The sequence below is a fragment of the Melanostigma gelatinosum genome, assembly GCF_949748355.1.
Source record: "Melanostigma gelatinosum genome assembly, chromosome: 10".
Taxonomy (NCBI): domain Eukaryota; kingdom Metazoa; phylum Chordata; class Actinopteri; order Perciformes; family Zoarcidae; genus Melanostigma; species Melanostigma gelatinosum.
The window spans coordinates 23,347,760-23,373,156 of NC_136643.1; the positions used below are offsets into that span (position 1 = coordinate 23,347,760).

At 45.4% G+C, this 25,397-nt stretch overlaps 3 protein-coding genes across 3 annotated transcripts in view; 1 reads left to right on the forward strand and 2 right to left on the reverse strand.

Annotated features, from left to right (window-relative positions):
- Nucleotides 1-433: 433 nt before the first annotated feature.
- epsti1 (epithelial stromal interaction 1) lies at nt 434-11,929 on the reverse strand (the record flags this gene model as incomplete). The annotated part of the gene is made up of 10 exons (XM_079277243.1): nt 434-1,124; nt 2,736-2,941; nt 3,217-3,287; nt 6,429-6,498; nt 7,667-7,740; nt 9,762-9,845; nt 10,128-10,201; nt 10,314-10,397; nt 10,503-10,561; nt 11,763-11,929. The coding sequence occupies 10 exons, from the start codon at nt 11,927-11,929 to the stop codon at nt 985-987; spliced, it is 1,029 nt and encodes a 342-aa protein (XP_079133369.1). The 3' UTR covers nt 434-984.
- A 656-nt stretch (nt 11,930-12,585) lies between these two features.
- Nucleotides 12,586-19,027, reverse strand: idh1 (isocitrate dehydrogenase (NADP(+)) 1). The gene is made up of 9 exons (XM_079277721.1): nt 18,919-19,027; nt 17,900-18,030; nt 16,084-16,375; nt 15,459-15,561; nt 15,004-15,181; nt 14,740-14,891; nt 14,457-14,597; nt 14,154-14,316; nt 12,586-13,438 (listed from the first exon to the last, which is right to left on the reverse strand). The coding sequence occupies exons 2-9, from the start codon at nt 18,019-18,021 to the stop codon at nt 13,345-13,347; spliced, it is 1,245 nt and encodes a 414-aa protein (XP_079133847.1). The 5' UTR covers nt 18,022-18,030; nt 18,919-19,027; the 3' UTR covers nt 12,586-13,344.
- A 2,636-nt stretch (nt 19,028-21,663) lies between these two features.
- The window catches only part of kcnh3 (potassium voltage-gated channel, subfamily H (eag-related), member 3), a gene marked incomplete at its 3' end in the record, with an annotated part of 87,397 nt that continues 83,663 nt past the window's right edge, over nt 21,664-25,397 (forward strand). The window contains exon 1 of the mRNA XM_079277311.1: nt 21,664-21,892. Coding sequence (XP_079133437.1) covers nt 21,817-21,892 — 76 coding nt within the window. The 5' untranslated portion in view covers nt 21,664-21,816. The remainder of the gene's footprint in view (nt 21,893-25,397) is intronic.

Here is a 25,397-nt window from a genome sequence, read left to right on the forward strand (position 1 = left end):
TTGTACATTGTTCTATTCTATATTTATATTTCTTGACAAATTCCTTGTATGTGAAAACAAACCTGATTCTGATTATAATTTCTCCTCTAGGCCGTTGCTGCTACATTTAAAAAGTCCAGATTTCTTTTGTAGAATTGAGGCTCTTGCTAATCTCCAGCGCAAAGGCCTTTGCTGGATGACATCAGCAGTAAAACGCCTCCTGCATGACTTCATGCCGGAGTAGAAGGGGATTTCTGCTCCCCCGTGTAGAGAGCACCACCCTTTGTTCTCCGTTGCCCCGGTCAGGTGATAACCATCTCTGCTGTCCGGGCCTCCGCGCTGTCATGAGGCTGACATTCACGGCTTCAACAGCAGCACTGTGCCAACCGCCCACCTGGAAACCCCACCCTGTCCGATATAAGGCACTGATGAAAGAGAGAGCTTTGACAAACTGTGAGAGTTCACAAGAAGCCGTTTTATTGAAGTCCTCTAAAGCTATTGTGCCTTTGCACTGAAGCCTTTCTAAAGAAAGTCCCATTTGGATTTAAAATCTTTTGATGTCCTGAAGAATCCTGCAATAGATACACCCCATGTGACTTTGATTATAAGACAAACAAAAAGCATCATGTATGTGGGTAGAGCTTTTCCTCCATCTCCGCACACTGATTTAATTAAGAGCCCCAAATATGATCTGAAGATGGTGAGTCACGGTGAACACCCGAACACCCGACATGACTCACGAGTGCATGCAGACAGACACAAGGCAGCAAACACTCAATTACAATAGCATTATCAAAAACAGATTCAAAGAAGCACACGGGTATATAATTAATGCAGCTGTGTAGTGCCGTCAGCGTTTACATCCACCACCAAGGTAGGGACCTCAAGTCTGTCGTTTCTTATCATCGTGGACGCTGGTTATGCATTTTTATTTGGCCCAACTCCCAAAGTGTCAAACTCAATATTAAAGGAGAGACATGTCCTCCCATTAAACATGCATACCATTTAATTCATCGTGCAGTCGAGTAGTGTGTAGGCCTGCTCGTAGTCGCTGTTGCACTGCTCCAGGATGTCCTCGAGGAAGACTCTGCTGCAGTCTGGAAAGCTCTTCTTCAGTTTCACCAAGGCCCAATCATAGTCAGGATCTGGAAAGCACACAGGAAAGAAATCATCCTCATGGATCCCACTGTATTCATCATTGTTCCCACAAGGCCCCTGTTGAAAAGAGGGCTCTTTGATTGTCATCCCATATGGCACAGCGCAGTATCGTTCTCATGCACAGCAGACGGACACATGTTTTATTCTTTTCTTTTTGGGGATGAACTGTATATTTTGTGGAACATTTGCACACACGATCTGAGAGGCAATCCCCAAGATGCTCTCGTCAGCTCCACTAAAACGAGAAGTAAAAAGAGGGACTCAGAAGTCTGCAGTCATGTCTTCCAGGCAGCTCGAAAGCTCTTCTGTCTGACCACTTTGGCATCTCTTCCCTACAACTACCCACATCGTCCGGAATCGGACGCCCGGTGGTTCTCCCTGCCACGGCCTGGGCAGCACTGTGAGGGACAGACGAGAGAGGCCGTCGCACGATCATGCAGGAGATTGGCTCCGGCAAGGTAGCGACGGCACGGAAAGACCCGATCAGCGGGCTGGTAAAATGCAGACCGGGGCTGGCGGACGCAGCCTGACATGGATCGAGGATGTTGTGGGATTCCGACACGCAGAATAGTCCCCGCAGTGCCGGTGCCAGGACTGAAGGTTTGAGATATTCTTGGGTAATTCAGCTTTAACCTCTGACTTGGTTTGGATGGACAGATAGTCGGGCTGTAAGGTCGGACAAGAGCCTTACGACCAGACAGAGGATGATCCATAAACTGCACAATAAGACTCTTTGACCTGTCAGCTACAGTAGAGGAGGCGGTATTGCGGTAGGGTTTACATGCTTCATTAAAGCATGTAAACATGTTTACATGCTTCATTAAAGCATGTAAACATGTTTTAGTGGAAACCCCAAATAAACCTGAAAATGAGCAAGATCCATGTATGTCTCCCCTTTAAGTGCCATAGGAGTTTAGGAGTGCCATATATGTAAAAAGGTTCGATATTTGGATTATAACAAGTGTTAAAAAATAAAACAATCTAAAGAATAAATTACAGAAAGAACGAGTGACACATTTCTTAAGAGCAGCAGGTGATAATGTTTGTGTTCATGTCTCTGAGTGGCAAGTATGTGAACCCGGCCAATTATAGAAGGACGCGACTGTTCTCGTTTGGCTGCAGGCCGAGAGTCAGTTTGTTCCTGAGAATTTTCCTCTGATTGACAGGAGCCCAAAGTGTTTTGTGTGTGTGTGTGTGTTGGTGTCAGACTTTCATGCCCACGTTCTCTGTGTCCTGTCAACAAACGCTTAAAATGTGTTCGGTATGTTGCTCAATCCATACTACGTAAAGGTTTGTGTCCAGAAGGAGGGGAAATACTTTCTTACGCTCACTCATCGACACAAACAGACATTTCTCACAAACTACAAGTAGCAGCAGGATTTGAACGCCCAGAGCTACGGCATCACTCCGTACCACGCATAACTTCCTGCCTACATATTTGAAGCACGTGAAGCCTTTGATTTAACGCAGACTAAACAGACAATCACAGTCCTTCTGAGAAAGGATGAGGTGGGCAACTCTTGTCACATGTCTGATTTAGGTTTGGTTAACCAGCGTTGAGCCAGACTTAAAAAAGGCGTGAGAATCAGTCGGCTCACCACCTTCAACTGTCCAGTCGGCAAAGCACTGATCTAGGTCTGGGATCGGCTGAGAGGGGGGGAGTTGGTGTCCACGGGGGTTGGACGGCCGGTGTCTAAAATCCTCGGGGGCCAAAACGGGACACTCCCAAACGCCTTCTTCCTTTGTGTCCGTCTCGCTCCCCCCGCGTCGACCCTCGAGATTGTCCAGAAAGGCTTGGTTCACCCTGTCAAAACACAATGAATCAAAGGAATGCGTCACATGAAACAAACTAATGCTGTACTTCACAACTACACATGCTAGCAGGCTGTACGTGGCAGTGAGCGGGATGTGTCTGACAGCTTTTAAAACTTCAATAAGCTTGAGTCCACTGTGCAGAGAGGCCTCCATCTGATGCCTCACATTCATGTGTGCACTCGAAGTGCCCAAAGTTGAATCAGCTTTTATCTCGGAGACAGAACCATAATTAAATATAACAGTGTGTATACATGTTGTACATACCTCCTGTGTTCGTGCTGTTCGTCTCTCACACCTGTCAAGTCCTCTCTCTGTTTACCCTCCACGGCCCCACTCTGACAAAAAAACATCATTCAAAGTATAAAGGAAAAGATGGTTTACGGTAATATGCTTTTGGAAACTGAGAAAGGCATAAATTGTGTCTGAGCAGCACTAACTTGAAAGGTTAACTGGAACACTCCACGGGGGCCTTTAAGGGCTCGGCTGAATGTAAGGTATACATACATGCATGAACAGGATCATTGCATTGTGGGTTTGAGCAAAATATCGGCAGCATAAGCAGAAAAATATGCAAAATATGAAAACATAAATAAAGAGACAAACGGCTAAATGAAACACAGGAGGTGGAGGTTCAATGAGTTTGTTTCTTGGCTTGTGCAATAACCAGCTCTGTGCTATCAGTTTCTTGTAGCTTTTCTACAGGTGGAGAACATGTTGTACAGCCAATATTACTCTATGAACATTTATTAACCCGGATTTAAACTGAATTATGGCTATTTACTTTTCAATATGGATACATGTATTGACTGTTCAGACACACACACATCTCTCTCTCTCTCTCTCTCTCTCTCTCTCTCTCTCTCTCTCTGTTGTCCTGTCCCAGGGGAGCTCATGGGTCAGCGAGGTGGTTATTCAGGATGGGACGAGAGGAAGGAACACACAGCCCACCTGTGTGAGCGCTCTATCTCTATTATGGAGCCATTGCAGGAAGAACAACAGATCCCAGGGTCCCACTAGGAACCACATCAAGAAGTTTGACTTTTGCTGCTCCGCGGCCGCAAGCTTTCATCTCCTAATCTGTGACGTCTATCTGGGAGAGCTGCAGCCTGGGGGAGTCGGAGAGAGGAGAGGAGAGGGAGAGGGAAGGAAAGGAGAGGAAAGGAGAGGGATGGAAGAGGAGACGGAAGGAAATGATGGGAAAGGAGAGAGAAGTAGATGTCAGTGAAGGAGACGGAAGGAAAAGAAACTAAAGGAAAGGAGAGGGAATAAAATGAGAATAAAGGAAAGGAAAGGAAAGGAGAGGTAAGGAAAGTAATGAGAAGGTAAAATGCATGGAAAGGATAAGAAAGGAGAGAAAAGGAAAGGACAGGAGGAGATGAGAAAAAAGAGGCAAGATGATACAAGACAGACAAGGAGACAATAAGACGGGAACGGAAAGGAGAGAAAAGGAAGAGAGAGGAGAATGCAGGAAATGAGATGAGACGAAACAAGGAGAGACGAGAAGACGGGAGAGGAGAAGACGTAATAGGCGAGGAGACGCAATGAGAGGAGACAAAGCGAGTTGAGACAAAGTGAGACGTGAAGGCGGGAAGAGGTGAGTCTCTGTTGCTGTCTGTTGCCCTGGAATCATCCAGTGAACTGTATAATCCATTCAGCCTGTCAGTGTGTTACTGTGTGTGTGTCCCACCATAAAACAAGAGACTTCGTTATTACTGTAACTGACTGCTTTCTGTTTCTTTCTCCACCATAGTTTGACCCAAGGTCTCTCTCTCGCTCTCTCTCTGTGTCTCTCACATACAAAATAAATGTCTGGTGGAAAAGTCTCTGTGAGAAAGAGAGAGAGACGAAAGGCACAACGATGAGAAAAAGACCAGAAAGAAAACATTTCCTCCGTCCACCGAGGGAGCTGAGTGTGCAGTTTTAACAGTGTCGTCCGTCACCACATAATCCGCTCACAGCCTGATACAGTGTGGAACATACAGTGTCCTGCACACTCTCTTCTTCTCTGGTGTCTCTGACAGACACTAGGCTGGGTGGAGGAACTATTAGCCCTGTGTCTGACTTTCTGGCTGTCTGGCTGTCAGCACTCTCCAATAAATGCATGTTGTCTGAGCTAAGAATAACCGTGACCTCTTCATATTTAAGATTTACAGCAGCTGTCGATTTCAAGATTTATAGCAGCCATTACACCCCCACAACTCCAAAAAAAGATTGTTGATTAAGAGGAAAGTTATTCACAACGAGGGTTGCCCCCGTTTTGACTGACGTGCCGTGTGATTGGCTCTTGGGGAGCTTGGGTTTCCTCCAGGTACTTTTACTAGCGCAGGTTATTCCGCTTCGTTCTGCCTTCCGCAGACTCCTCGCAGTCACGTCATGTTTTGTCTCGGTCTCTGCTCAGTGTGAACTCTGGGAAGTCCCTTGAACTCTGCCTTCCACTCGTTCCCTCCCAGGAAAACTGACAGGCAGAGAGGAAGAGAGGCTGAGAAAAAGGAAGCAGTGAAAACAAAAGAGAGGGAAAGGAGCCGACAGCCAGGCAGCATCGAGAGGCAAGGGAGAGGAAAAACAGTGGCATACTCCTCTGTGTATTTACACTTCCTTTTTACACGACCATGAGCATGCTGTACTGCTGTGTGCCCCGGCTCTGACCAGGAGATAATTACAGGGGGATCTGGCTCCTCAACCCCACCCGGCCCACTGGGGATACCGCTTAATACCCGCCGCGGCCCCGGATGATGAACACTCGAGAGTATTTATTCAGGAAACAGCTCACAGATCCATTGGTGTGAATAACCACAGAGCTTCGGTCTCCGACCCCCACGGCCACAGATATGAGACTCAACACTGAACCCTGGGACCCACAGAGCAAGCGTATGTGTGTGTGTGTGTGTGTGCATTCAAGCATGTGCCTACATCATGCAAATAGAAGAGGAGCAGAATGGACATTGAACTGTTCATTTGACTGGTACTAAATAAAAATGGTGTTTGCTGTTGTGGGGACAACACACGTCGGTGGGGCCCGTAAAGTGTTGTCGCAGCTCTGGAGACGGACGCTTGGCTAGTTAGCTAGTTAGCTTGTCTTTCTCCGAAGCCATGATAAGTAAGAAAGAGGGACAACAAGACCCAGCGCTGCCGCTGGCTACCAGCCGCTTTTTGGCTCATTTCTGTGACCAGTGTAGCATTAAAGCATGGCGGTATTAGCCAGCTGTCCGCTAGTTAACTAGCTTGTTTATTCCACCATGCTTTAATGCTACACTGGTGACAGGAAATAAGCTGAACAAAGTTGTCCCTCATTTGACGATAGCGATGTGCTTTCTTACACTGTGGCAAAACTGTGTGGATGAAGCATTAAGCTGCAAATGATCTGCTCGTTTTGGTCGTTACTGCAAAATCTCACCTCAGCGAGTAAATAAAACATGTGAGAGCACATACAAGTGCACACACACACACACACACACTGTATGTGGTTGCTGGCTTACCCTGGATGACGTGTGTGCCAGCGGACCCGGAGCTGTCCTCTCAAATCTCTGCAGAAAACTCTCAGTCTTCCTAGAATAAATACACAAGTCATATCTCCTGTCTTGCAGTTACACATTTGAAAAAGAGAAACATGGGAACACACACAAACACACTGATAAATAAGGTATGAAGGAGTATTTGTTTACGCCACAGATGCTCCGCAGGCCTTGGATACTGACAGTACTGGATTTTCCACGAGGTTGACCAAGTTTGTTTGTCCCTCACTGACACCGCTCTCCCCGTTTCAAGAGCTCTTCATTGTTTCTTCAGGTTCACACATTGGTCTGCTGTCTCCTGTTTTTGTTTCTCTTGTAAGGAAGCCAGAGATGCTACTTGACAAGCCATTTCCCCCAGCGCCGACTTTGTATAATATTCCAACAACATCTCGACTGTCAGGGTAATTGATTTAGAGCGGTCTGGTGCACTGTTGGAGAATACGGCATGAAAACCTTGTGCAGACAGAGAACACTCTGAATCATTATTGTATGTACATTCAACATATTATCCAAAATCCCTGGTTATTTTAAAGGGGCACTACACTCATTTTACATGTCAAAGTCAATCCACTCGTCACGGGGAGTGCTACTCATCATCATTGTATAATGTCCTCTGTGGCCCTGAAGGAGTGACTGAAGTGACATCAGCTGTAATTTCTGTTTAGGGTAAATTAACAAATCATTTTCTTAATTTCAGGTGATTATACACTGATGAAAACATAGTTACGAATGTTGTATTACATTTCTTCTGACGAATCCCGTGCAATGCTACACACTGGCCCTTTAGCATGTTAGCATTGTCCTGGTGAGCCTGTTCGCCGGCTGACATTTAGACATTTAAAGGTGCACCGCCGCTTCCAAGAAAATAATTTCTTATTTTACACAACTAGAACACGGGCATTGGGACTGCTTACAAGTTTGAAAAGGTAATCAGGGGTCATCAGAGGTGAAGCTAATGTTGCCTGTCTTCATGCTTCCCCTGTTTTTTTTTGCTGTTTTCTGCCAATAAAAAACTCCAGAGACAATTATAGGTCAGCAGAGGATCAGACATTGGGCGCTTCCTTTGTAAAGGTCTGGATATTGTGACATCCGATGCTCATAGATCGAATGCAGAGCAAGAAGTAACACAAGACGACACACGGAAACAACACAACGCAGCGCAGTGACAGTGACGAGGCCGAGTGAACCTGATCGGGGCTGACCTGGCACGATCCTGGCTGAACTGCTCCCTCCTCCTCTGCTCCTCCTGTCGCTTTCTCTCCTCCAGACGATCGGCCTGCAACGCATCACAGACAGCAGTCACACCACAGCACACAGCCGGATGCACGGCGGGCTGCCGCCATGCAACAACATGCACTTACACATTCAACATATGTGGTATACGGGCTGCAGGTGTTGCTGTAGAACATAACCAAGCCTTCTGTTGCACACTATTTACAGATGCCATTCACATGTATACTACGTGAACAGTACTTGTGGCTGTCTGACATGAGAAACGTCTCTTTCAAGTTCATGATATTATGAAGATAAACAATGAAAGCAATAAATTCCCAGATATGGTTCAATCACGTTCAACAAATCAATAAAAAAGTCAGAAGATGTGGTATTTTAAAATATTTATGTAAATAATTCCATCATCTACAAGATCTAGCTTCTTAGAAAACATCCTCAATTATATCTTGTGTGATGTTTTGTAAGATGACGCATCCCATTTTCTCGATCCCACTGTCGTATAAAGAGATGGAAATCCCGTTTAGTTCCCTGTCATTGCAGTATTGCAGTAATTGTGTATTTGCTGGATAGAGACAAAAGTATTTGTATTTTCACGTTGAGATTCTGGCACCAGCGTGGTGAGCAGCCCGGCCGTGTCGGCTGTTACAGGATGTATTTACTGTAAAAACAAATCAAAGAGGCAGGCTGTCCGGGAGCAGTGATGAGCTGTAGCAGTCTCAGTTTTAGTGGTTCGAACCCTTCATCGTTTTCCACCCTGAACCCTCCCAAACCAAAGTGGGTCAGGATGGATTTATGACCCAGAGGCACGTTTCTGCCAGCCTCTTGTCAGACCCCGTCTACAGACGAAGAAGTGGCTGTTTCACATGCATCTGCTCTGTTTGCTGGATTATAGCACATTCCTATGGCTTCACGGAGGTCATTGCGCAACAGGACAGGGTCTGTGGAACACAGCTCGGGTCTTAATAATTAACGACCGTAGCAGTCTATCAACCACTATTGGACCATATAAGCGGGGCCGGACTGTGGAGTGAAACACGTCTGAGAGCAGAGGGACGAGCTGTCTTCGCTTGCTGGAAACCCATGGGACCATTAACCAGGTGGTTCTGATGCTGGTGGGGGGTGTGAGGGAAGACTCTGCTCTGGCACACACTGCTGCGGCTCAGGAGCAGGCGTGACTCTACTGACATCTAGCGGCGAAAACTCATATTGTTTCTCACTGATGGGAGACAAACTAGTGCCATGCAGTGGGAAGGTGAGACTCCCACAGGGAGAAATGTCCGCACATCTTCCTACCACCACCCAAAAAACACCACTAAAATGTATATGCACCCTTCAAAAACGTTGACTGTCAGTATTTCTGTATTTGCTGCATGTCTCTGGATTTGGTTGCGTTTTCTTTACTTGCGGTGGAGTTTTGTTGTGCTGAATGATTGTAGTCAAATTGGTGAATATTTTTTTATTTAAATGTGTTTGGTCTCGTTGCATGTGTGTTCTTTGGTGGCGCTGTATTCCTGAGAAAACGTTCATTATACACTCAGTGTCCACTTTATTAGCTACACCTGTACAGTCTAATGTGCAATCCAATGCAAGTCGTAAAGTCAACTTTAATTGATTAGCAGGTCTGCTGTGGCTGAGAGGCACAGGTGTGACGTCTTCTGCTGAACTCACGGACCACAATGCAATGCAGCCACAAGTAATGCCATATTCTGAGTAAGTGGTGCAACTCTTCACTGGAAAAACAGCAACTATTGCAACTGCTGTTGCTCTTTGCACCTCCTCTCACGGCCCGTGGCTGAGTGCCGTGCATTCCTGACATGGAACTCTGGGGTTTGTCAAAAAGCACTCTGTGAATTACAGGATATCACGAGAAGGGTTGAGGCTTCGATCTGACATAACTCCCCAAAGGGTGTTAAACATATAAAATGCGTTTCCTCATATTGCAATGATTAGTAATGCAACTGAAATATAAATAGAAGAGGTGGCGACTGATTTGAAGAAGCCTTTTGCGATAAATTGAACAAAAGGCCAAAGTACATACTCTTGTTGTTTTAATCTTGGTCTCACCTTCTCCCTCTGTATATCTTTCTTCTTCTGGTTCTCCTCATCCTCCTCTTGTCTCTTCCTCTTGTCCAAGTCTTCCTTTTTTAGCTTGAAACAACAACAAACACATTAAATATCTATTTGTGATTCAGCCAATGCAGAAAATAATCTGAACCACGATATCTTGATATATGATGACTTTAATCACGATATGGTTCCATTGAAAATGCTAAATTGTCATCCTGCATTTTCGACCAGCCCTGGTTACAATACGCTTCTATAATTCACAGAGCCCGTCAGACTGACTGATAGAAGGTATTTCATCTGAGGTGTGAAGTCAGAGGGGAAACAGTATGTGTGTGTTTTAAAACAGTAAACGTGATGAAGTACCCTTTTCTGCAGTTTGGAGCAACGAGAGTCTGTATGCTGCTTCTCCCTGGCTCCAGACAATGTTGCACTCCCACCTTGATACATGAAACAGCGTATTACATATCAGGAATGTGCAAATGCATAAAGTAAGAGTAATGTCATACAAATGGTTGACGATGATTTGCATTGGGTGTAGTTGTGGTTTACCCAGCTTCGCTGGAGTCACGTGCACAGAGGGGACTCTGTTTGCCTCCTTCCATCTCTGACAATCCTCCTGTTCTTTCTGAGCGACTAGAGAAACACAAAGCTTCATTACTTGGGAAAGAAATTACATTTTTTCGTATGAAGATCAAAACGATACAGGTCTGATAGATGAGAGCAGCAGCGTCAGCCTACTTCTTAGGAGCTGGGTTCGCCGAGATTCATTTGGTGGGATCACGGTGTATCCGCCTGAGCTGAGACAAGGACGGAGACATGAAGGAGCTCGTTAGGGACGAACGGGCTGTGGATACTGCAAAATCTCATCAACGTTAAGATACACAACGCTTGGTTAGCAATGCTTTGTCTTGTTTACCTATTTTTCTGATCAGATATTTCTTGCTATAATCATATGTTCATCATTGGTTAATTTCATAATGTATTTATGGCCCAAAAACAAAGAAATCGAAGTGTTCCCATGACGTAGAATAAGATGAAAACATGTTAATTTAGGGAAACATGACCTGAGACATAAATCCAAGTTTTTCAAACTCTTTTGAAAAAGGTAGGCGCGTAGATACATTTCGGAGTAAAAGTAAAACGAACAAAAAAACATTGTCAAATGAAAACTTTACTTGAGGATTTGAGTGACTGTTTGCTTCCATGATGGTATTATGTTTCAGAGAAAAGCTTCTTAACTCCACTACATTTATATAACAGCCACAGTTACACCATTCTTCAAAAACTAAAATATACACAATCAGTTCATAGAATTGCCATAGATTCATCTGTATCAGTGTACAAAGCTGATAAAATCAACACAATGTGCGACTAAAACATTAAAATGCTGCTTTCATGACAAAAATAATCCAAGTAGCATTCGGTCTTGATATTGAGATCGGAAACTGAAAGTAAAAGTTCCAAGCAGCTGTTGTTTGTCACATGAACTTAAACATAACATTGCAGTGCTGTTGCTTTGAAGTCATTAGTAATGTATCTGTTATTACTAATAGAAGCATTTTATTTTTCTGTCCCAAAACTAAATTATTAACGTGTTTTCTTTCTTTTCTTTCAATTCAGGTACAACATAAAGTAAAAAAACAAACGTATTTTGTGACAGCGGCCTTCACTTTGTTGTTATCTTGTGTTTAAACACTAAAAGGCAGTTTAAACTTAGCCTGCGCTTGCGGTTAATTAATAGTGACAAGTGGGATTTCCGGGAAACAGTGAAGGCACCGTTTCCCTCTCACGTGAAACGAAAGTGAAAGTCAGCAGCAGCGAGTTCCACAACAACAGATTCAACTTGTGAAATGTTTCACTGACTAGCTGGGTAGAGTTAACGAGTTAACTAATACTGACACTTTGTGTGACGTCATTATAAACTCAACACGTCCGTGTCACAGTAATGTGTCAGACTTTTATCACTTTTGGTAAAACACATCTGTAACTGTGACTTACTATTGCGGCTGTCTGCCGGTCGCCTGCGGATTCCCGCTGTCAGGCGCATCTCTGTTTGTGTTCTCAGGTGTCCGCTCAGCTCCAGATGTTCCTGATGTGCCGTCTTTAGAGTTGACAGAGTTGGGCTGGTTTCCTGCGTCTCTCTGGTTGTGGTCATTAGGGTCCATTATGCCTCCACTGAGAGATACTGTGTGACTGACAGGGCTGCTGTCCTGTTGATGTGCTGTTCTCAGTGCGGTCATCACATGGGCATAATACGGGACGGTGGGAGGGCCTTAATGCAATAGCGCCATCTACTGGTAAAAACAGATGTTGAATAAATGACAACATGGCATAATACAACTGCCAATTCCCAACCGATCGCATTGTTCCTGTATTCTTCATATTCCTGAATTACTGCTCAATGCAAAGCTAATTCTGTGACCTATTCACTCATTTTTAAGCATTTATACTGTAGAATACACTGTTACTGGCTTGCACAGTGCATTACTGTGGAGCTATGACTGTACAGTGTAATATTTAGTACACATACTTTCATATTTTATCACATTAGTAAGTATCCATCTACATAAATAAATACTATAAAAACTATTTTGATAATCAAAGAATCATTTGATGTATTTTTAAAGGCAGAAATGCAAATTATTTGGCGTTTCCAGCCTCTTAAATGTGAGGATGAGCTTCTTTTATGAGCGTAAAACCGAATATCTTTAGTCGGACAGAACAAGATATCTGGAGACGTCGCCTTCAGCTCAGAGATAGAAATTTATCCAAACATGAGAGACAAGACAAATATTTCCTCAAAAAACGATTTATTGCGAGTTATATTTGGACTGAAGAACTTCTTGGCAGGACATACTGGATGGCCACGCACACACACACACAGGACAAAGAAATACACCTCTTAAACAACTGACAAGTAACATCAACAAGACAACTACATCTAAAAGGAATGTATTGTATTTGTTTACAAGTTGTGCAAGAAGAGTCCTAGAAATGAACGTTTGGTGCTGCAAAACAGTAAAACATGGTACGCGTGGCCAATCCACCACCATGCCGAGGGGTTAAACTAGAGAACAGGCCGACGGTGCTCCTGCTGTGGTTTTTAGCGGGCACGAAAACATCAAATGTAGCTTGAGGTATTGTGAAGACAGTGCAAGAATCAACCGATGACTTTGACACAAAACTAATAAGGCAGCGAGGGTCCCGGGGCTCCCTCGCACAGACCACCAACAACTACTGACAACACACTCACGTCAGCGGACCAAGTGCAATCAAAGGTCACTGAGCCATCGGGTCAGGAGGCCGGTAATGTTTGCGTATGGCTGTGTACTACCGATGATGGCCTACACTGATCAGAGACCTCCGCTCCCCCTTCCTCCTGGGAATGACATGGTTTCAGTCTGTAGACCTCCTGGAGCACCTGGGCACACTCCTTGCTGCTCCAGCGTAAACTCCGGTAGAACTCCCGTAACTTTGTAGATGTTTCAGTGTGTGTGTGTGTGTGTGTGTGTGTGTGTGTGTGTGTGTGTGCGTGTGTGCGCGTGTGTGTGTGTCTAACAGCTGAGGCTGGGAGGTGAGATCACAGTTTGGGCGGGTTAGCGAGCTTAATCTTCAGGTTCTCTGCCAGCTTGTCCAGGAACTCGAAGGTGTTCAAGTAGTCGGCGCGTTTCACACTGCAAACAGAGACGAAGGAGAAACGATTTAGAATACTTTAACGTTACTTTGGGAGGTGCGGAGTTTCATTTGTCCACGTAGCAGCACTGAAGAATGTCGCCTAAATCAAAAGTAGAACTCAGTGTGGACAAAGAACAAGAAGATGGTTATTACAGAGTTATTACAAACTCAACACCTCGCGCAGACTTCTAGTGAGAAGAATTGACTGCGACTTTAACTGTGACACAGCAGCAGGAAGTGTTGTAATTAATGTTCCCCTCCAGACATTGTAGAAAATAAATTCTGAAAAGCAGCTGGAAGCATATTCACTCTTTCTCCCTTATTGAGAAAGCCTTTATGTGTGAATATTCAAACATGCCAATCTCACAGCACGTTTGACCCCGAGGAGTCTGTTGTCCACCAAAATTGGCGACTATGGTAAATTAAGTTGCCGTCTTTTACTTGTTTATCTTGTTTGTTCGCTTGTAACTGACAGTGGCTGACACAGCATTAGTGGTTGTAAAACACAATAATATCTCGTGGGATTTTTTGCTAGATAATTGGAGGAAGCTCTAGGGTCCCGTTAACATCCAAAAACTGCAAACGCTCCACCATGGTAGCGGTCACGACTTTCACTATGCTAATGCTAACTCTCTGTTCTAGACATCTACAGCGGGGACACCCGACGCGGAAAAACACAGAATAAATTGAGCGCTAGATCACGAAGAGACTGACTTTGGCAGGCCTTTGACGCAGATCGCCAAATCCTTGGTCATGAAACCAGCCTCGATGGTCTCGACGCAAACGGCCTCCAGCCCCTCAGAGAACACTCGCAGCTCTGCGTTGTTGTCCAGCTTTGCCCGGTGGAGCAGGCCCTGCGTCCACGCAAAGATGGAGGCTGCAGCACACAAGCACACAGAGAAGGGGAGGACACGTTATATTACACACAACGCATGCGTTATAAATTAAGATCACATTGATAGAACTTTTGGATTTCCTCTGAGGTTGTGTCTGGGTCAACGCTCATGTCGTTTGTACCGATGGGGTTGGTGGAGGTCTCCTTCCCTTGCTGGTGTTGTCTGTAGTGGCGAGTCACTGTGCCGTGGGCGGCCTCAGACTCCACTGTGCGTCCATCAGGACAGAGGAGCACACTGCTCATCATACCCAGGGAGCCGTAGCCTGAAACAGAGTCACACAGAAAGCACATTAACGACAGACCATTTCTCTACTTTCTTTATTATGATTCAGTTTTGCAGGAGTTCTAAGACTGTTTCTACATATTTATTCACATAACTGATGAGAGTGCGTCGTTTCTACCGACCTTGTGCCACGGAGTCAGACTGTACGTCTCCGTCGTAGTTCTTGCAGGCCCAAATGAAGCCTCCCTCAGATTTCATGGCCTGGGCCACCATGTCGTCTATCAGACGGTGCTCGTACCAGATGCCTTTGGCCTCAAACTTAGCACGGTATTCCCTGGAACACACGAGAAGGTGGAGAGTGCGTTAAAGTTGCGATCTCCAGTATAAAAGTGTGTGTACTTGTGAGAGAGAGAGAGAAAGTGTGCATGTGATTTAAAAGTCCTTACTTCTCGTAGATCTCCTGGAAGATGTCTTTGAAGCGACCGTCGTACTTCTTCAGGATGGTGTTCTTGGTGCTGAGGTAGAGAGCCCAGCCTTTGGTCAAAGCCATCTGGAAGGAGCTGTGGGCAAAGTCTGTGATGGAGCTGTCCGTGTTGTACATCCCCATCGCAACACCACCCGAGCCTGGACGGACACAAACGCACACGTTAAGTATCGTACGGTCACATACAGTGGTTGGGTTTGAGTGATCCAACAGGTGAATAGGAACAGGATTGACGCATATAGATAAGCCGTATCTTATTTTTCCCTCATTTGCAATGTGAACACAACGCTAAATGTGCTGCCAGTCCAGCTTCGTTGTATTGACTGACACACCTTATGATATTTCCCACCTTAGACTGATGCTCGTGTGTCTGTGTGTTGGGAGCGTGACGGTGCAGCGGGCTGGACGTCTTCTTACCCTCAAACTCATGGATGACATATTTAACCGGCTCTCCGTTTGTGGGTGTGTAGGTCATCTCCACTTTCCCAGGCCCGGGCACCACAAAGTCTGTGGCTTTGTACTGTGGGGAGCACATTGAGAAACACGAAGAAAGGTTAATACTGCTGCAACGTTGCCGTTTACTTAACCGCACAGCCGTTACAGGCAGCTTTAGGGAGGTCAAACGACAATGCCCGAGTCATAAACACCGTGGCAGGACCAGGCTGTCATCACCAGCAGAGTACATAATACGAATACCTCCGGCATCCTCGGGATACTATGTAACAAGCAGCCATTTGACCTTTCACCTGCATAACTCTCTGCAGAGAGGACTGTTGACTCTGGCACAGCGCTCACTCATGATTTAGTTGTGCGGCGTTGCTGCTACTTGTCCAGGCTCATACAAGCATTCACCGCAAGCCCAGCAGTCACAGCTAATTATGCTTCAGCAGCAGTTGTGGTTTTGTCAGATAATAACAGGTGTTGGTCTTTGCACATAGATAAAGACTCTCACACGAGTGCTGCACAGCTACCGTTGCTCCTTTCATCTGTAGTCCTGCAGTTGAATAGTATTTAAACTCAAAGCCGTGAACCAATAGCGTACCTGATCTCCGTGGGCGTGTCTGCCGATGATGATGGGCTTGATCCAGCCAGGCACCAGGCGGGGGATGTTCTTGCAGAGGATGGCCTCCCTGAACACGGTGCCTCCCAGGATGTTACGGATGGTGCCGTTGGGCGACCGCCACATCTGCTTGAGCTTGAACTCCTCCACGCGGTTCTCATCCGGCGTGATGGTGGCGCACTTGATGCCCACGCTGTAGCGGCGCACCGCCTCCGCCGCCTCGACCGTCACCCGGTCGTCTGTCGCGTCCCGGTTCTCCATGCCGAGGTCATAGCTTCGCAGGAGGACACGGAGAGGGTTAGGGTTGGGATTTAAAAGTACCGGAGAGACAGCATCCGTGATGTCCTGAAAATGTGTTGAAATGTTCTAAACTAATATTCCTACGATACCAAAACAATACTGTTTTTCAATACTTAGTTTCAGCCTTATGAACATGTCTTAATTCTACAGACATGTGAATAAATAACTTGGCCTCCGGTTAGTAAAATGTTGTCAAAAGTTAGACAGGCTGAAAATATCTGATCCAAAAGGTGAATAAACAAGCCGAACAACCTGTCACACATTCACTGGCAGCTCCTGTTACTCGACATGTTTTGATACTAAATGCTACAGAGATATTTTAGTCAGTAGTCCAAAGGATTCATATTTGTGTGCCTTTAAGTAGGAGGAGAAGCAGAGACGTAAGGAGAAGAAATGGACCAGACATGGAGACAGCAGAGGCACGGGACGCCATAAAGACAGTGGTTATCTGTGCTTCACTTTCACAAACATCCTGGAGCACAACTAAGCACTGAAAGTGAACATATGCCACTGGTTTAGTTGGCTACAAGCTAATCTGTGAAGGTTGCAGCACACTGGCTGCAATGTGCAACATAATCACCGTGTCAAAGGACACAAACGACATTAATAATAACTCAACCGGGGCTTTATTCCCTCCACATCTCCGCTAATTACAATTTCATGGAAGACCTGACACAGTGTCTGCATCGAGAACAGCCATTAGCCTCCTGCCCCACTTCTCTCACAGTACTGTGCTCTGTACAGGCCGGGCACTCGCACAAGAGAGAAGGAGATCTGCAAAACCAGCCAGCAACACAAAGACAAAGGAAACAAGGAATCGATTGTGCAATGAAGACTGGCTGCTAAGATAAGTGGAAAAGTTGGTCCACTCGTTACACTTCCACAAAAGGAACCTAACAAACCAGTAAGATGAGGAAGTATACAGCTAGGTGGAGCTCGGTGCTCATCACTCCCTTCAAGTACGAGCTGTCTCTGAAACCCGTTGCCATTGTTTGAAAGCAGCCGTGACCTTTCACCCACTTTCTTCCTTCCCTTCCCCACAGCACCAAGCCACAACAAGATGATACTCTACAAGAACATACGGCTGCGAGAAATCATTAACTTTTTATGACGCGCCACAAGAAGTGATGATTATGTAATCACATCTATCTAAAAAAGGAAGTCTAAGTCCAAAGTGCCGGCTACCTCTCCCCACTGAAGCCTGAAGATGTGATTCGTTATGACGGATGGGGGGGGGGGGGGGGGGGACATAGGGACTTGAACTTCACATAAAAAAGGTCATGCAAATAACATACAACTCTGAACAAAGTCCATGCAGGAGATAAGAGGAGCAACAAGGTCAAAATGAAGAAACAGATGCACCAATTAGAGAAAATGATTTGGGTAACAAAATGTAACCAATCAGTTGTGATTCACAGGAACGTGAGAGCAGCTGAGAGACAAAGTGGAGCTCCGGTGCCCTGGATGCCCTGTGGTCGTCACACTGAGGCGTACTCACCTGTGCAGGTCGAGCTCCAGATACGGGAAGATGAGTTTCTCCTTAATGAGCTCCCAGATGACTCGAGTCATCTCATCTCCCTGCATCTCCACCACAGAGCCTGACTTGATCTTCTGAGACATGTTTGAGTCCTACGACACACAGGGGACAAACACACAGACTTTAGGATGACGACGGAGGACGACAGCAGAGAAGAGAGACAGAAAGAGAGACGGGTGAAGGACAGAACACGTCAGACGCAATCTCTGACGTGTTCTGTCCCTGACCAATCTCTCTCAGGGATTTCATTCGGCTAAAATAACGAAGATAAATACTTTTGTTGGCATCATATAGTAAATTGTTAAATGATTGCACAAAACACAAGTAACCGGACAATCAATCATTTAAAAAGCACATCTGTGGTTGTTCCGCTCTACATAACACTGCAGACTCAATGAATGAATTCATTCATTCATTCAACGCATCCAGTAAGAGTAGTCAGACCAGCACCCCACCTGATACACTCCATAATCCTCTTAAACATGGGCCAAACAAAACCCCTACAGCATAAGCCTAACCAATGCCAACACACCTATTAATAGCCATTAATAGAGTAACTTAAAGTGCCCTTCATCTTATTCTATTATTGACTTAAATGTTCATCCTCGTTTCTCTGTGAAAATCGTAATGAACGGTCACTTGACTGCTGGTATTTTACGACAGTTTCAAAGTTGTACAACTCGTCGCATGATGGGGAGGGGACTGCTGAACAGCCAGACGCAGACGAGGAATGCAACCTGTCAACACAGCGTATGACGTGCAGGTTTTTACAAACATAGGCCTCCCAATAAATACCACGAACACAGGAAGGAGTTTTCTCAGACTATGGGCCTTGTTGACCACCGTATAGCACGACTGTGGCTAACTAGTGTATCGAGGCAATGAGATAAGAGTCGAGCAGCACATTACATTTCCCTGTCAGTGCCACGTTACGTCGCCACCACTTCATTCTGCGGTTAGCTAATGTATCGATAAGTTACCTCGTTCGGTTTAAAGGTCCACGGAACAGTCAGAGACGGGTAGAGGAAGCGGAATGACGCCCGAATGAGAGGGGAAAGTGATGAATACTGGCAGAGGTGCGGCAGGTATCCGGATCCCGACCTCACGAAATATTGGCCAATCAGAGAAGAGCAGAAAAAAAACGAACCACCAATCAGACAAGCCCACCAAGCCGGAGGGGCGTGATTTGTCTGTGCGGAGTCTGCAAATGTGGCTCACTGATTGGTCCGAGATATATAGCGCTATCCGAGATTCATTGATTCTGAGTGATTACTTAAAAATGGATTTTGTGTAATCCCCTTTCCACACTCTTACATGAACCTTTAATAAATGGGTTATTTAATTTTAATCTGTATGTATTTTGTATTACTAAATCAAATTATTGTCAAGTAAAATATGTCTGATTAAAATAATATAACAATAAGATATAAGCTTTATTTACCACGTGTATATACTAGAATTAGAGAACAACAACATAATTTGTCAACCTTAAAGAATCTAAATATATTATTTTGAGTTAGAACACATCCGCTTGTTGTCTTTTAAGTAAATAAGGTTTGGGAGTATGGAGACTACTAGTTCTCGGAAAGAAGCTGTGATTATCCCAATTAGGAAACCAGGCAAAGACTCATCAAACCCAATAAATTATAGACCCACAGCATTAATTAACATCCCATGTAGGTAAGATAATGGAAAGAATGATTACAGACATATTAACATTTTATATGGAGTCCAGGGGAATGATAACACCTCATCAAAGTGGATTTCGGAAAGGTAGGGGAGCTCTATGGACCCAATTATTTGTTTAGAAACAGAAATCAAAAAGGCCCAGGTGAATAAGGAGTCAGTGTCTTTAAAAAGACAGTTTCTCACTAAGTGGCTCATCATGAACACTCATTTTGTTGTAAAAAAAAAAGGTGTTCATTGTGAGAATTATCTTGTTGATCAAAACCTGTAAGCTTCAGAAACAAATGTTTGCCACAGAGCTTATTTTCTGAAACAACCCCAAATCCAATAAAAAATTCCCCATTGGCATCAGAAATGGACCAACCAGAAAAAGGGCGCCCCCTGCAGGTGGTACGGTAAACGTCCGCGTGTTCGATGAGGGCGTCACGTCAGAGGGAAGCCAGGTGAAGTTGGCTTCCATTGATTCGTAACTTCATTAAGTTAACATTACGGATAGTCACTGAAATGATACGACGTTGGCATTCAAATACAACAACCGGGAGAGTTGGAACGTTTTATAACGTTGCTACTGTGGTTTTTTGTTGGAGAGTGGATTTCTGAAATTCTGGTTGAAAAGCAGCTGCTTAAAAACGAGTGAAACAGAAACTGAGCTGGGCCTGGTTGGACGGGGATGGAGAACCAACGTGTAGTGGGAACTATGTGGTGGTTGTTGGCCACCATGAAGAACAGTGGACTTCAAAAAGTGAGTCAAACACTTCCCCTCTTCTCTCTGTGCGCAGCTGTTTGTGTTGCTTCTAATGCGCAAGAAGGTGTATTATAGCTGTTCTCTTCAATATTGCATTTGAGTTTTTATAAAGATGGATGAATAGATAAGAGACATTGTTGTGTTTTGATGTGAACATAACTGTGTTGTCTGAGTGCCTTCCTAAGTGGAAAAGAAAAGCAAATAACCTATGTGGTTTTATACGTGTGACGTTAAAACATAAAAACATCAACTTTGTTCGTACCAGCAAGGATAACCTTCGTGTGACACACTGGGCCTCTTAAGAGGGGGATGCCAGTCTAATCATTGGTCTAACCTGTTATGCACAAGTGTTTTTTTTTAATTATTCAAATGCATATTCTATAGTGAGTAAATGACCAATTCATTCTGCTCTGTGCCAAATTCACATTCGTGTGGTGCAGACAGCAGGCTGGAAACTGCAGCTTCATTACGTGTCCATAGACCCAGAGACTAACATGAACTCCTTTACACTATATGGCCCCAGTTTCCCTTTTGGAAAAAGGAACACGAGTTGCGCTGCGTCACTAGCAGATGGCAGAATCTCACTGCGCAATAAGAACCGAACCTCCTGATATCTCCAACTGCTTGAGACCATGTGGTCCTGAGGAGAGGCGAGGAGCTCGCGGAGGACTCGATCATGTTACGGTCCTCCGAGGAAATCTTAAAGCCAATTCCTCCTTCTCACATAGTTCATTCCACATTCATGTGTAACTCCGGGAATTTGAACGGGCAACATGCAGTAAAGTGGGATTCTTGTGTTTTACTCTGTGAAGCCGTGACTTCAAAAGACGCTGCACGGTCTTTGCTTTGTGCAAACTGCGGACTTTATTGATTCGATCAACGCTCATTGGATCTACTTTTTCTTTCACTCGGAGATCATCAGGGGGAAATGCCACTGGCTTCCAAAACACCGTCTCTTTGTTGTCTCCCAGCTCCACTTTGAAACGGGACCAGAGCTTGGCAAGACCTGGGAGGCGTCACGTGACTCTGCATCTGCTCTCAGTTGTGGCACGATAACCACGAAACGGGAGAGAGAGAGAGTCGAGGAGGAGCTTGCACGCGCCATCAGCACCAAAAACTTGCAGGCTCCACATCCATCCCCACAGCTCTCTCCAGCGCACTTGCTTTCTGCGAGCGCACACTGGCGTTTTAATTATTTTCTCCAACCGTCGGAAGGTGCACAGGGGCATCCCCACGGTTACTACTCGCTCTCCGCTTGGTTGATTATGGTCACAACCCCCGCGGTGCCAAGGTGGAGTCACCGCGCGTATCTCGGATCGGTGCGCTTCTCCAGGGGCTGGGATGCGCACCGGGCACCTCTCGCTTCCTGCCTCGTTTCGGGTCTGCGCAGGAGTCAAGCGCGGCCCCGGGGCGCCGAGGCAGGAGGACCCAGTCCACCCGGAGCAGGATGCCGGTGATGAGAGGGCTGCTGGCCCCGCAAAACACCTTCCTGGACACCATCGCCACCCGCTTCGATGGCACCCGTGAGTAACAAAGGGGAGCCCTCCCGCGAACCTCACTACACACAGTTCAGATACTTCATGTATATACATGAGAGAAGAAGACAAACTATGGGAGCTGCATGCATACAGGAATATTCTCATGAAAGTTTAAAAGTTATAAAGATTTTCAGCCTGCGCAGTAAGGGCACATTTACTCAGAAGATATAGTGTGCACCTGTCTGAGCTAGATGGGCTACATACAATGAAGCACAAATAAACATCACATACGCATGCAATCAAAGGTGTTTATAGACTTTGCCAGCTGTGATTTTTGCCTACTGTTGTCGTTTTTATGACCAGAGACTTCCTCCAGTTCCTTTGTGCACCACTGTGGCCGTTGTGTCCGTTTTGCACACATGGCCAGAGTGAAGCCATCGTCTCTTTTACTCCACCAGTCTCACCAGAAAGGTTGCAGATCAAACTCAAAGCTTTTGATAGATGAGTCTGTTGTATTCTGATCTCCACCATAAAATGAGAGAGAGAGGAGAGAGAGACGCACCTTTAGTTTGAGAATCACCTGATTTGACTGCTTTGGAGAGAGATCTTTGGCAAGGGTGTCTTGTGAACAGATGCGATGAGCGGCCCGTGTGTGTTTGGGCCCCTGCTGGGTAGGTGGGCGGGTGAGAGATGCTTATATTGTGCTTGGTATCGTCTGCACTGATTATTCAGGGCGATGGGAGTCTGTGTCTCCCCAAAACCAGTTACGCCTGGCAGCATGATGGAAAAGATTAGTCGACCGTGCATCATGCGCGGCGCCTTAAGGCAGATCCCGATCTCACGCAAGGTTTTTTTTTTTTTCTAAGTCCTCTCCTAACTACACTGACAAAACACAGAGGCAATGGTGCCTCTGTGTTTTGTCCACAGGACATTTAAATGCTCTGACTTTGATATGCAAAGTGAGTTGTTGCTGCTGGATCTGCTGCTGGGGCTTCTCTGTGCTGTATATCCTTAATCCTCACACCCATGTCTCCGCAGTTAAGTGTCATATAACAAAGAGGCTACAAATAATTCAGGTCTACACTATCGTCATATAGTCTGCATGCATTCATGCCCCCCCCCCTCACATATGCTCGCACACAAATACAGTAGGATGGGAATGATCATGTTTTGTAGATTGTCTTCGTGTCTGGAAGTGGTCTGAGCCGAGCTATTTTTCTTTCACTGGCTAAAACAAAGGCCTTCCATTTGCCGAGGTGCTGATAATTACACTTCTCCATCTGCAGTCATTGTAATTAACACACGTGTGTCAAGAATTCATCGTGGCCTTTCTGCTTGTCAGAGGAGGAGGATGAAGAGGAGCGGGGTGCGTGGGTGAAATGAGAGGTTGTGGGGGTGGGGAGGGCGGGAGTGTGTGTGCATGATGGGAGAATGTGGTGTAGCTGCTCTGGTGGGAGGAGGGGGGATTTGGGATGTCTATATATGACGCCGCTACGGGTCGAGTTGTGACAAACATGCAGCTATGTGGGCTTCTCTTCATTGTTGAATGGTGAGATATTCGTACATCGCATTAAATCAGACACTTGAGGGAGAATGGAGGCCAGTTATGTGTCTGTCTGTGGAGGTGATGGAAGCTTTGTTTCTCAGTGAATAATGCTCTGTGGGGGGGGGGGGGATTCACAAACATATTTATTTTCATCTGATGCACACACGAATACTTTTTGGTTTTAAATATAAGTAATAGAAATCCACAAATATATGCATTTAAAAGTTAAAAGGATTTTAAATTTTCATCAAAAACATTGTTGAACCTGCATTCAAGTCTTACGGCTCCAACAAGGTCTTTGATCAGCTGATGGAGACCTTGCTGTTGTGCATTTCAATCAATTCGTCTGTCAGCAGCTGATAACGCTGTTTAGTTTCCCAGCGTTGTGGTGGAAGCGTAGCGCCCACCCTCCGTTTCCCTCCCAGGTTAACGCCGTTAGCTTCGTCAGCGCTGTTTGCACTGTTGGCTGCGAGCCGCCAGCTCAGCCGTCGCCATGTTGAGCTGCGTGGAGGCAACAGATGTGCTGCCAATCGATCACCTTTTGAGTATTGACGTTAAGCGCTGCATCACGTTGCAGTTTTAACGTCACAGCTTCTGAATCATACACTTGGAGAACAGTTATCTGTATTTATAGACCGGTCTCATGACGACCGCTGTAGCCAACACCTCTTAGAACAGCAGGAGAAAAAGAACACACGCGCGCACAAACACTTTGTAAATGGAACAGTTGTTCGTCGACCCAGCACCCTGCAAATTGCTTTTCATTTCTGTTCATTTTGCAATCAGTGAATTCATGCAGAGGTCTCATTAGAATCATTATTTTATACTTGCTAATATGTGAAAATTACAGTCCGGAGGAAACTGAGGAAACAATGAGTCATCTGAAGACTTCATGCACAGTTCAATCAATGCTCATTTGCCGCTGTGCTTCCTATAAAAGGCAACAGCTGTGTGGGACTAAACGAGTCAATTGGACCTATTAATTGAGTGGGTCTTGGCTTGGTCCTAATCAGGTTAGGGCCTGAGCTCTGCACATCACGTGGACATGTCTGCACCAGCACTCTGCACAAGCTGCCACCAGCCTGCTAGCACCCACTCCTACTCTCAGCCTTCGTTTTTAATCCAAAAGGAGATTTAGCTGTATGGCAAAAGGCCAACAGAACGACAATAAACCTCCTAATTGTAGCATCATCGTAGAAGACGTAGCCCAACCTTTGCTGATCAAGAAAGAAAATGCTTTTACGGAGAGCGTGTACAATATCAAATTTTCCATGAGCCCCTTATTCATCTGAGACACAGCCTGGTGTCAGACTGTCTCTTCCCCGTTACTCTGTTACACCTACACTGTTTTAAGAATAGAATTAAATCTGCTGGGAAACTGATGTCTTTACGTCTCACGTTGCCAATTTTGCACAAATGTCCGGGATTTATAGAGAGTTGAACGTGTTACCTGGACTGATGGATGGCTTATATGTTAAGAAAAGCAGATAGACCCATATACCGGTATTATCTTACAAGAATAGAGATTGGACTCTTGCACCATTTTTACATTTTCACTTCCATCTTCCCAGCCTTATCACACATCATACTCACTTCGCCACAAAGCCCATTTGCTCCAGTCTCGGATAAGTTTATTCTGTCTCTCTGTAAGAGCTGAGAGAACTGAAACGATCTTACTTCCCTCATCCCTCACTGCTGCGTCCCTCCTTCAGTCTTCCATTAGTCTGTTCCCACCTCATGATATTCACCTGATTATGTGCGTTCGTGTGTGCAAGTGAGAAAACAAGTGTACACGGCCCTGGGCTGCAGGGAGACAGACTGTCGCCACTGAGTTTGTGTATCTGTGTGTTTGACAGCACAGATTAGCGTTGGAGCGTTGTCGTGTCTCAGGTGTGTGTTTCCCCCGTGGTGCTTTGCATAACGTGGTGCTTTTGCATTAATGGTGGCACAAGAGGGAAAGTCATTACATGGCAATCTGTCAAAAATGTGTCTGTGTTTCAGCAC